We start from the raw sequence: 12,673 nt of genomic DNA, 5'->3' as shown, positions 1-12,673 counted from the left end.
ATTATTAAGTTTTGCCTTTTTCAAGTATGAAGCACTCTCTTCGGTATTTTCGCCTTGCGTAACAGATAAACTCTTATCACTTGAACAATTGCTTTCAGCTCTAGATACGCAATTTTTGGCTATGTGACCTGTTTTATTGCATTTTCGACGTATTATAACAGGTTTTGGTGACGGGCAGTCCTTAGAAATATGTCCGAAATTGTTACAGTTGAACCATTTTGGCTCACCTCTTTCATTATATGTATTAAGGTACAATTTTTTCTTTTCGTTGTACGTAGCAATTGTATCATCTTTAATGGAGTTCCGTTTGTCGAATAATCCTTCCTTACGCGGTTGTTTATTCTTAAAAGTTGATCTCAAAATATCATAATCATCCAGTTTTTCTACTAAATCATCTGGATTAATGAACCTAGACCAATCATCAATAAAATGATCTTTTACTTCCTGCTACACTTTATGTTTTATCTGATCCGCTATAATAAGATCTCTTAACTTTTCAAAACTATCTACTTTAACTCCATTTATCCATTCGTTAAAAAAACTTTTTAATTCGTAGGCAAAATTTTTCTATGTACTTCCTACATTTTTATTATGCATGAAAAACTTTTGGCGAAATTTTTCAGGCTTTAATTTAAACCGCTTTAATAAAATCTGCTTAACTTCCTTATAATCGTTTGCAATTTCTTCTGTTTCTTTGGCGATTAATTAAGCTACGTCGTAAGGAAGTAAGCCAAGCAAGTGAGTAACCTAGGAATTTTCGATTATATCTGCCTGTTTAGCCAAACGTTCAAACATAATCTATATTATATAAAACGCTAATACGCGTATATATCAATAAAACCGATGATATTTCTTTTCTCGCGTTGGCAACAGTTTTCATTTTTAATTGATAGGCTTCGGCGCGCAAGAGCACGTAGTGAGCATCATATGGCTAATCTATATTATATAAAACGCTAATACGTTTTAATTGTTAGGCTTCGGCGCGCAAGAGCACGTAGTGAGCATCATATGTCTAATCGGGCGAATTCTCACCGAATTATGAAGAAAATTCTCACAAAATTATCTTCATCGAAGCCGATGCGTTACATCCGGCGTTCAGTACTATTTCACATTGTTTTACAACACATGGTTTTAGCCCTCTGGTGGGAAAGACTTTGAAACAAAACTTACAACAGTTACTTTTCTCAACAACTGAAATTTAGAATAGTGTGATTAAGAAAAATATGTGAACTGTTTCAAATTAATATTGAAATGCACAGGTTTAAAATTTTCTACAGTGAAAAGTTTTCGGAACTTCAGTGTTCAAAAAAGTATGCAAAAGCTAGACGTTAAGAACGTATACAATGAGCGAGCAACGAGAGCATGGGATTGCGAAGCAATGCGAAATGAACTGCGAAAGCAGTTCCGGGGGTTGGTGAGCACCAGCGAGCAGGGGGCGAAGCCTCCTAGTTAAATATAAACTGATATCATTTTCATCAGGGTTAAACTTTTGAATCAAATGATGAAGTTCTAATCTAGATTTTAATAATGTACTATTAATATTTTGATTGGTGACGGAATTAGTAAAGCTATTCTCTGATTCAAGGCGTAATTTTTGTAATTAAGTTCCATTTCAATTTTTCTTACCTCGTTTTGTCGTTTGCGTTCTTCAATTTCTTCTTGGCTTTTACGTTCTTTTTCTTTTTCCTTTCTTTCAATTATTGTAGTTTTCAACCATTCTTTGACACTATCTTCATCATATTCTTTGCTCGCCAGAATTATCCTCTTTAAATCGCTAATTTTATGTGCACCATTTACATCTTCACCCAGTTCTTCAGCTAATATTTTTAAATTGCATTTTCTTGCATTAACGAAAATAGTCATTTTGTACTCACGATGAACTTTCTGACGATGTGAAACGTTTCAAATGAATCTCACTTCTGATTTTGTTGGCTTCGTATGTTGTTAAATTAACATTAATAAAATCTTTATAGAAAACAAAAACAATAGGGGAAGAGCGGGCAAGATGGACCGCTTAAGGAAACTTGGTTTGAAAAATAGTAAACTAGAGCAATTTTATATATTTTATATTGTAAACATATAGTGGGAACATTGCTCTTACATATCTCATACAGAAAATAAATAAGTTATAAAGTTTAGTAATAATAACTTAACATAAACAAAAATAGAACATTGGCCCATCTTGCCCGGGCTACCCGGGCAAGATGGGACACATAACTATATTTCAAAAATCACAGAAATTAATGTCAAAATAAAAGAATAATCGACAAAAAAACGTTCTTAAACATCACAGTTACTGCATAAGATGCGGATAAAACCGGAATAAGCACTACANATTAGTTAGGATCAAGAAAATTTGTAATAATGTTGAAAGTTTTCGGGAAGCTGTGGATAATTTTTTAAATAATTTGAGTAAAAATGATTTTCCTTTTAATTTTTGTAATGTTAATTTTTTAATTAAAAAAATGATTGATGGTTTCTAAGTTTTTATATAATTTTTTCTTTTAACAGGGCGCAATTCTGGTCTTAACTGAGCAGCCCCAGTTAAGCATTCTATTAATTTGTCTACGTATCTCTTTCTCCTGACCTTTTTCATTTCATTTTAAACTTCTACTGCGCATTGTTATAGGGGGCGTTGGTTTTTCAGTTTTTAGTGTTTTCTTTTCCTCCACTTGCTTTTGAAGTTGATTCTTGACCTGTGACTGTGAGTTTTTATTCTTCTGATGATTTTGATTGATTTTCTTTTCGTAATTTGTTAATTATTTTGAATGTATCTTGTTTTTCCTGGACCTCTATACAAAACCATCGGGGTACTGAGGGAGATATTTTAAGCATTTGCTTCTCCCTCAATTAGAAATGGTTTTGTTTTTAATGGCTACCGAGGCCGGTACCCCCTGAAGACGTCTGCTTCGGTGGTCATAATTTTATTTTATTTCATTCGTTTCTTGTATTGATACTTTTTTCTGAAATTTCTGCTGCTTCTTAGCGCGTTTTTTTCAAAGAAGCTTCATCCTTTATGAATTTAATTATTTGTGTTTTCTTTCAGTTTCAAATGAATCTCACTTCTGATTTTGTTGGATTCGTATGTTGTTAAATTAACACTAATAAAATCTTTATAGAAAACAAAAACAATAGGGGAAGAGCGGGCAAGATGGACCGCTTAAAACTTGGTCTGAAAAATAGTAAACTAGAGCAATTTTATATATTTTGTATTGTAAACATATAGTGGGAACATGCTCTTACATATCTCATACAGAAAATAAATAAATAATAAAGTTTATCAATAATAACTTAACATAAACAAAAATGGAAAATTGGCCCATCTTGCCCGAGCTACCCGGGCAAGCATAATTATATTTCAAAAATCACAGAAATTAATGTCAAAATAAAAGAATAATCGACAAAAAAACGTTCTTAAACATCACAGTTGCTGCATAAGATGCGGATAAAACCGGAATAAGCACTGCACACTTCATGAACCCATTCTAAGCAATCTGAATATAGTCTGTCAATTAATTATAAATTTTTTTTATAAATTTTTTTTAAGTAATTTGTTAAGTTATATTTGCTAGTTCATATTTTTTTTAAATTAATATTACCTTATTTTTTATGCTTTTTGCCAAATCCATAGAGTTTAATTTTTATATTACACTTTTATTCTACTTGGTTGTCCCATCTTGCCTGGATAATACATTTTTTAAAAAAAATATCTGCAAATTTGTTTAAACAAATAAATTTTAATTTACACTACTCATTACGTTTCTACAATAATAACACTACAGGGCCACAAATTTGAAAAATTTATTGCAATGTATTAAACAAATAATATCAGCATACAAACCTGGAAAAATATTTTAACACGATGCAAGAAAAACAAAACAATGCTTGCATTTCGGTAACACCTTGTGAACTGAAGAAAAAACTTGTGCGTATTGAAAACAATAATTTTTTCTTTCCGAAAACGCACTTTAGATGTCACTATCGTGAATACGCATAGAAATAAAAGCGGTGTCCCGTCTTGCCCGAGCTCCCCCTATTTATTGATAATATAAGTACACTCGTAACTTACTACATTCACATACATTTCGTATCGACGTTCTACAAAATAATAATGTTTACATTACAAAATCGAAACTAAAACATAACCACTGTTACAATTCTTCATTTTTACAATATATATGCGCATACGGTGGCAAGGCGCTTACATGCCAACTAAGTAATCACTGTTGTCATTCATAATTTACAATTGCGCTTACAATCTCTTAACCATTTAGAATACTAAAAGATTGTGAGTGCTTATAAAATAAATAAATAATTCGTTTTTCCTTATTTAATTTGTTTACAATGTTTTAAAATAAGTTTTAAGAAAAGAAATTTTCCCCAAATATTATTTTCTTTCTAATGTTGGGCTACTAGCAAAAAAACATTTTGAGAAAATAAGAATTGCACAATAGAAAACTAAAGAATTATAATAAAATAAAAGTTTTTATTAACATTCAAATGCAATGATGCCCTATATACTTATATTTTCGGAACGTGGAGAATTATTATTTTACCAATTGCAATTCTATCACCAAAACATTTTTATTGAGTCATAATCACTTTGGTATGAAATTGGATTGAAAATTTTTGACTTTTTTTCATCCTCTGATTGAATGAATAACATTTTTTCCAACTTTAAATTTGCTGAAATAGGTTTACCATTAGAATGAAACAGATTTTGATATGTGGCTATTTGCTATTAGACAAACTTTTTTTTTCTTAAAACTTTACTTAAGCTTATGTTTTTCATGATATTGAAATCAGAAAGAATATTTAGCTCCCTTTTCAACGTGTTTGGCAAATTAGACAATTGTCTTAATTTGGTGCATCTCTGATAAAATTTCTCTGTAGTGAAAATTTAGTAATCTCCCCCCTGGTATCCCTGCAAAAGTGTGACACTTATAATTTTATGTAATAAGAATAAGAAGAGTTGAAAATATTCTTATTTCTGAAACAGGTGTGATGTTTATTGAATGGAATGCAGAAGCAAAAATAACACACAGCTTACATGTACTTAGTTAATGATTCATTGCCCACTAAATCAAAAACCCATTTGAAAATAAATAAAGTAGACAAAGTGTTATCACATATCTTAAATAAACAAAAAATACATTGTCAATGATAGTTTAAATTTATTCAAGCTTATGATTTGAAGCAAAAGTTGATCTACTAACGTTGAAGTTATAAAATGTTTTTGAACTCTTATCTTCTTTTATTGTTAAGTGTGTGATTTTTCTAACGAATTTATATTTATACGTTATTTTTCATTGATTTATAAAAAATAGTAAGTTGTCTGTTAATATTCTTAAAAAATTTTATCGATTTATTCTATACTAGGAGGCTACGCCCCCTTCTCGCTAACGCTCGCCAACCCCCTAGAAGTGCTACGCAATCCTATGTGGTTCAAGCCGTGAACCATGGTTCGCTTCGCTCGCTCGCCAATGAACACAATGTTCTAGCACAAAGACATAATATATTATCATCAAAGACATAGTATTTTATCATCAAAGACATAGTATTGTACTTATGTGGATGAATTCTATCAATGTTCTTATTGGCTTTTAAAAAAGTATATTAGCTATTTAGATTGTACATGGTGAAAAAATCAAAACATTAGCTAAATAAGAAACATATTAGCAAAATAAATTATCAAATATTGCTTCACTAATATTCTGCATTTTAAAGCGTGAAAATTCAATGCATAAATAAACGCGAAATATAAAAAAATTCAATGCATTCAATACAAACACTTAAACGTTTTTTAGACGTTTAGGTAGCTCCCAGTAGAAAAATATCAATTCAACAGCGGCCTTTTAAAGCATTCTCACTTCAATTAATTAATTAATTCCTAATTGAGTTTAAATTAAATATTGTCATGTTTTAGTGCATGAATCTGAATTGAACAACCTGATAATGCTCACTCTGGTTATTTTAGCCATATGATGCTCACTGCGTGCTCTTGCGCTCCGAATCCAATCAATTAAAAATGAAAACTGTTGCCAGCGCGAGAAAAGAAATATCATCGGTTTTATTGATACATACATACATACGTATTAGCGTTTTATATAATATAGAAGATTGATTTTTATGAAAATGCTTTTAAACTTTTAGGAGCCATTGTTGTTGAGAAACCAAATATAAAATGGTCTGATGTTGCTGGCCTAGAAGGTGCAAAAGAGGCTTTAAAAGATGCTGTTATTTTACCTATTAAATTTCCCCATCTTTTTACCGGTTCAAGAAAACCTTGGAAAGGAGTCTTATTGTTTGGTGTAAGTTGTAATAAATAGATATTTAAAACATTCTGTTTCCTCTAATGCGCATAAATATTACTTTACATTATTCCATATCTCTCTTTTAGCCTCCTGGAACGGGAAAATCTTTCCTGGCAAAAGCAATTGCCGCTGAAGCAAATAATTCCACCTTTTTTTATGTCTCATCTTCATGTCTAGTTTCTAAATCGCTAGAGGAAAGTGAAAAGTAATTATTTTCATGATTATTTTTTTAAAATTACTCCTGACATTGTAATTTTCACAACGATGTCTATCTGACAATTGTAACTGGCAAAACTAAAGTTGTATCGTTAAAATGTGTTTGAATGATATTTTGTTATATATGATTATGGTGCATGCGATTTTTACTAAGCTTTCAAATTTTAAACATTAGATCACAAAAATTAAAATCAACGAATAATTTTAAATTTTTGCATATTTTTGAGTTTACACAATGTGATGATAGGGTAACATTTTAAATATTAAAAAGGTGAAGTGCTTTTCATTCTCACAGAACTGCTACTTTTCTTTATACTGACATTTTGTGCCATTATCATAAATAGCATTGATGACACAGGCTAAAGATAGACAAAACTGAACCTCCTGACAGTCATTTATATCTGGAAATGTCAGAGAATTTTATTTTAACTTTTAAAAATAAGCAAGAAATAGTCAGGGAAAGTTGCATTTTTTAAGAAAGAAGACTTGGAAGATTCCGATATTATGTCTTGAAAATAACTAGTCTTAGAATTTTCAATAGCAATAATGAGCCAGTAAAATTTTATTCAAATAGCTCTAACATCTATTGCAATTATTTAGTCTGCAAATTTCACATTTCAGGGACACTTCTCCATTTTTCCATCCTCATTCAATATCTTTTTTTGTTCACAAAATCTAATATTACAAGTAAAAAATAAAAAATTTCCTGATGAAACATTTTATGGTACAGATAAAATATGGTCTGGCTTAACATTGAAATTTTCTTGAAATGCCTGAGAAAGTCATGAAATTTTTTTCCTGAAATTAAGTGGAATCCATAAAACTCCTACAATTTCCCTACTGCCATTAAAAATGTATACTTTCCACAAAGAAGCCTTACTTTATTATAACGACAGAGCTTTTAAAATCTTCAAATTGTACCTTTTCATAGATGAAGGTTGACATAGTCGAAAACTACTCTTCCCACATTGATGACCTTCAGACATTATGTGAACATGCCTTCCTTGACAGAAACTCCCAGTTCAAAATGAGCATGCCTATTTTAACAGTAAAGCCTACTTTGATGGATGGTCCACATTGAACAATTGATTTGCTACTTGTGACTGTGACATTATCCACCTCCTCGCATTGTTGCTACTTAGTCTCGATCACACGCAACATATACACTCAACTGCTAAAGGCAACACAGGAGCAACCACAACTGTGAACTTAATACAGCTCTCATGATCAGCACTTAAAATGACTCAACTAGTGGCATCCTGTTCATCAAATTCTATTACAGCTAAAATTCTGGTGGGGAAGGGGTACTGTAGTGTACCACTTCTACCACTACAAATATAGAATTCCAGTTCACTAGTATATAAGACATGTTAACTCGATTTTAAGGTGGAGTACCTTTTCATAGTTATTTTTTTAATATTTCCAATGGCAGACATGAAAGACAAATTTGTACATAATAATTACATAATGGACAAAAGGGGCTTGAAAAGATTTTGATTCTGTGCAGATGTTTTGATAAACAGTTATGGCCAGTGGCAAGGCGAAAAAGGGCCACAGATTTTTCTCTTGGCCATGACGGAATATCTTTAATTCCTTCCAGCCACTCCCTATCTTTATTTGTTTCTTGGAGTTTTGCCTCAAATGTTGTTCGAAACGAGATTTTTATTAGCCTTTTTGCGATGTGGAAAGGAACTGGCATAAGAGATATTTGTAGAATCTTGGCGGCTTTTTTGCCAAGAAATCTGTCGTTTCTCTACCTTGAAGTCCACAGTGCGCTGGTACCCATTGCATGGCGACATTTTTGCTGGTCGCCGCCAGCGGCTCCCAGCAGTAAGTCATGAGGGGGAGTATATAAGATTTATATGTCATGTCGAGGGTATTTCTACAGCAGCCCCATTTTGATCCGGCTATTCTTTTCATTAGAGAAAGTCTCGAGGTGGCTCTCTTCAAAACTTTGGTCACGTGCTCTGTCCACGTCAGTTTTCGGTCGAATACATCACCTAAGTATGAAGAAGAGCCTGTATATAAAACGGGAACGTCCTCTTACAATAGCTTTAGTTTGATAGGCTGATGTGTCAAGGAGAAGGTCTGGTAACATGTCTTTTCCAGGTTGACTTCCATGTTATTAATGTGGCACCATTTGTTTAATTCCTTTAAAGCTTGATTAAGGGCTAGTTCTGACTGTCGCTCAACACTATTTTTGGGAGTTTCGGTCCAGATGACTAAGTCATCTGCGTAGAGAAGGCATTTGATACCATTGATTTTCTAAAGCCGACAATAAGGTCATTTATGTAGATGTTGAACAATAAGCAGCTGGTAACAGCTCCCTGGGGGAGACCTGTCTTGAGAATCTTGCAACGGGTAAGGCAGTTCTCATAGCGAACCTTACAGATTCTTTGGCAGAGAAAACTTCGAAACCAGTCGAACATTTTTGAGTCAACACCTATTTTGGCGAGTTTCAGTAGAAGATTTTCCCTACAAATCAAATCGTAAGCGGATCTTAGGTCCACGAAAACAGCAGTGAGTACATCTTTTTTATCAAGAGCATCCTTTATTGGCTAAGGAGGGTGACATGTTGGTTAGGTGATCTGTACTGTCTAAATCCTGCCTGTTTTCGGCTAGGATGTTGTATGTTTCCGTGAACCATGTCAGTCTTTTTGCAATTATTTTTTCCATGGTTTTGGCTAGCATACTCGTTAATGAGATTGGCCTGTATCCTTTTAGGTTACCTCTATCTTTTGCTCTTTTTGTGTATAGGGATAATGATTGATTTGCGCCATATTGAGGGGACGCTACCTATATCCCACACTAACTCAAAATATTTCAGAATGGTCTGCGTTGCCTGAGTCCCCAAATTAAGTAGAAATTCGGCAAATATCGCGTCTTCGCCTGGGGATTTTTTGGTCTTTAATCTGCTAATTGCAGTGAGGAGTTCATCGAAAGTAAGGCTAGCAGAGAAAATTAGGTGGGGATTAAAGGGCCCTGAATTTAAGTTTGAGTTGTTTAAATCCTTTATTCGTAAGCCTTGTTTGTTTTCTACACAAGCTAGATCTACGCTGTGCAGCACAGAAATACTGAACTAATGCATTGGCTATTTTGTTGTAAGATGTTAAAGCCTCCCCATTGACTTCGATTGGTTTCTTTGTGGAATTAGGTGTCCCATTCTTGATGCTTGAGAGGAACTGATACGCTGTTTTTCCATCTCTTTGGAAATTCAGCTTGGAAATGAAGTTGTTAAATGATGATCGTTTCTCTTTGAGAACAGCCTTTTTGATGGATGCTGCTTGTTTTCGCCATGCCTGGACATACGAAGGACGTTCAGTAATATCAGCTTTTTTCCGAAGTCTGTTTCTCTTGTCCTTCATACCCTTGATCTCTTTTGACCAGAAACATTTGTAGCCTTTGCATTTACCTCTTGGAATAGTTTGTCTAGCGCATTGGACAATCTTATCTGTAATGAATTTATTTATGTGGTCGGTTTTTGTATCCCAATCTATTGCTTTGGAATCAAGTTCTTTATCTGTCAGATCTTTGAATTTCCTCCAATTGGCTTTTCTAAAGTTCCATGATGTTTTCGAAGTAGTTGGACACTGATTTGGAACCAGGAAAGAAACCTCAGCTATAACTTGTCGATGTCCCGAACCAGGGTCCTCAAGCACTTTTCTTTTAGTATTGGAGGATATATCCGCCGAAGCCAGTAGGAGATCTGGATTATACTTTTTTCCATTGTAGTGGAGAAATTTGTAAGGGTCTTTGGGGTCAAAAATCAGGTCCATTGTGGGTGAGCACAAAAGATCTTCAATTTCCTTGCCAGAGTCGTTTATATCCTGGTAACCCCATTTCGGAGAATGAGCATTGAAGTCTCCTACGAAGATGGTTTTTGTTAAGTTATTAAAGAACGTAAAACCTGGTTTATTACCCGGAGGATTGCATATAGCAAAAATTATGAAATGGACATTGTGTTTCCACACTTCCACAGATACAACCTCACTTTTATCCACATTGTGGGTCATGTCATTAATAATTTTAAATCTTGACAGCAAACTGTCCTTTACCCCAGTTAAAATGCCACTTGCAACCTGTCTAGATTTGGGAAGCAAGTGTAGGGAATAACCCTTTCATAGGTAAAGGTTTACATTTTTGAAAACTACTCTTCCAACAAACTCATAAAAAATGTATTAAAAGAGGGTTTTAAATGTGACAACCCTGGTATAATTATTACTTATTTAAAAGTGTTAATGAGTGGTATATGCGTTCATATTTATTTTTTGTAAAATGGGATCACTCCTTTCGTAAAAAGTAAGGACAGATTTTGCTACCAACTTCAAGAAAATTTTATAAGATAAACTACGTCTAGTAAAATATTATACAATGTTAACTGAGATATACTTATTTCCATATTTAATAAAAGGTGTCAGCAAATATTACTCTGGAAAAGTTTATTTTGAAGTTCTTTTTCTAACAAGCTTCAATTTTTTATTCGTAGCATTACTTGTTAATTTTTTTTTTGTCTACTTTGAGAGATTGATTGCATGTTAAAACATTGTAAATGTACTCAAGGTAAGAAAAAAAATGCTTGCTTTTATTAAGTTCAACTCATAAATTACTACTTCATTTTTAAGTATGACTTCTAATTTGTCACTTTTTCAGATTAGTGAAAAATCTATTTGAAGTGGCGCGACAACAAAAGCCTAGTATTATATTCATGGATGAAATAGATTCTTTGTGTAACTCACGATCGGATAAAGAATCAGAGTCAGCCCGACGAACAAAAGAAGAATTTTTAGTTCAGACTCAAGGTAATTTTTTTATGTGTCTTTATCTAAATGACTTTTCCAATTTCTATATCATAAGTTGCAATTTCTAGTTTAATCTCTAATGGTGTTTGAGCTTTTGAACTTTTTAACTTCTGTTTTTGTTATTAAACTTAATATTTTGCTAGGTCTTTTAGTCTCTTCTTCATATCAGGCTTTTTTAATAATTACTAAATTTATTATCTTATTTTTTTATTTTCTCTTTTTGATTTCACGTTTTTTTAAACCTCACATTACAAGGATTATTACAAAAACACAAAATTGTAATTTTTTGTTCATGGTATAAATATGGCTAAAATCATCATGCTATCTGTGCATTCTAATGTTTACTATATATTTTTTAATTGATATTAGATTTTTTTCTATTTAAATCCAGTTTTAAATGTCCTTGAAGTTTTGAATTATAAACTTGTTTATGTTTCTAAAAGTTCTTTTTTTTTAAATTCTTATTACAGTTAAAATTTTTAAGTTAATAATCTGTCTTAACCCACTGACGGTTTAGCAAATGGGCAAAATTGGGAGAATGTTTCTCCCCTATACACTATTTCCCTATCTAATAACATGGGAAAACCGGTTCTGCTATGCGGAGAAGACTGCAAGTTAAATTACGACTTTTTACCTGAAGAACCGTCAGTGGGAACCAAATTTATGGTAGAATATAATAATAAAGAGCAAAACTTTTGAAATCTGTCCTCTTGTCTATTTAGTATGTTAACTTCTGAAATAAGTCAAATTGTTTTTAAGTGTTATTGTACTAGTCTGAACGCCTTTGTGAATGACCCTATTGAAGTACTGTTACAAGGCTCCCACGGTCCTTAAAACTGCTTAATTAATTAATTTATTTTTTGGAAAATAATGGCCCTTGAAAGTTCTTAATTTTGGTTCAAGTTTTTTAAAAGTCCTTAATTTTTCAGCATCACTATTGTTGATAGGGACAATTTTTCAGTTCAATTTTTTAAAACAAAATGTCGTTCTTTTATCACCTAGAATTAGACCATGCATTGAGGGTAGAGCATTTTAGAGATAGAAAAAGAGGAATATGTGTGTGGGAAGGGATACAGGCAAAAGGAAGAAAGCATGTCCTTTCATTAATATATTGGCTCTTTCATTAATATATTCTGCCTTTTGCCTAGAATGATACTTTATGAGGAGAGTGAAGCATTCTAAAAGAAAAGAATAGTGTTGACAAGGGGGATACTGCACATGGAAGAGAGAGTGCTTTTTTTTGGGAGGGGCTGCAGTTTTAAGGTACCTAAGTAGAAGACCCTTGCTAACCTTCAAAATTGACAGAATTCAAGAAATTCAGTTCTACTGGTAACGAATCTGCTT

General features: G+C 32.7%; 2 protein-coding genes across 2 annotated transcripts in view; one reads left to right on the top strand and one right to left on the bottom strand.

The window, feature by feature from the left end:
* Window positions 1–12,673, bottom strand: part of LOC107449204 (vacuolar protein sorting 4) — a gene marked incomplete at its 5' end in the record, with an annotated part of 113,844 nt that overhangs the window by 54,853 nt on the left and 46,318 nt on the right.
* The window catches only part of LOC107445340 (vacuolar protein sorting-associated protein 4), a 49,436-nt gene that overhangs the window by 15,892 nt on the left and 20,871 nt on the right, over window positions 1–12,673 (top strand). The window contains exons 5-7 of the mRNA XM_043055749.2: window positions 6,154–6,311; window positions 6,401–6,519; window positions 11,181–11,329. Coding sequence (XP_042911683.1) covers window positions 6,154–6,311; window positions 6,401–6,519; window positions 11,181–11,329 — 426 coding nt within the window. The remainder of the gene's footprint in view (window positions 1–6,153; window positions 6,312–6,400; window positions 6,520–11,180; window positions 11,330–12,673) is intronic.

The sequence above is a fragment of the Parasteatoda tepidariorum genome, chromosome 4 (assembly GCF_043381705.1).
Source record: "Parasteatoda tepidariorum isolate YZ-2023 chromosome 4, CAS_Ptep_4.0, whole genome shotgun sequence".
In the NCBI taxonomy this organism is placed as follows: Eukaryota; Metazoa; Arthropoda; class Arachnida; order Araneae; family Theridiidae; genus Parasteatoda; species Parasteatoda tepidariorum.
The sequence above is the reverse complement of the archived record's forward strand: the minus strand, read 5'-3'. Positions and strand labels throughout refer to the sequence as shown.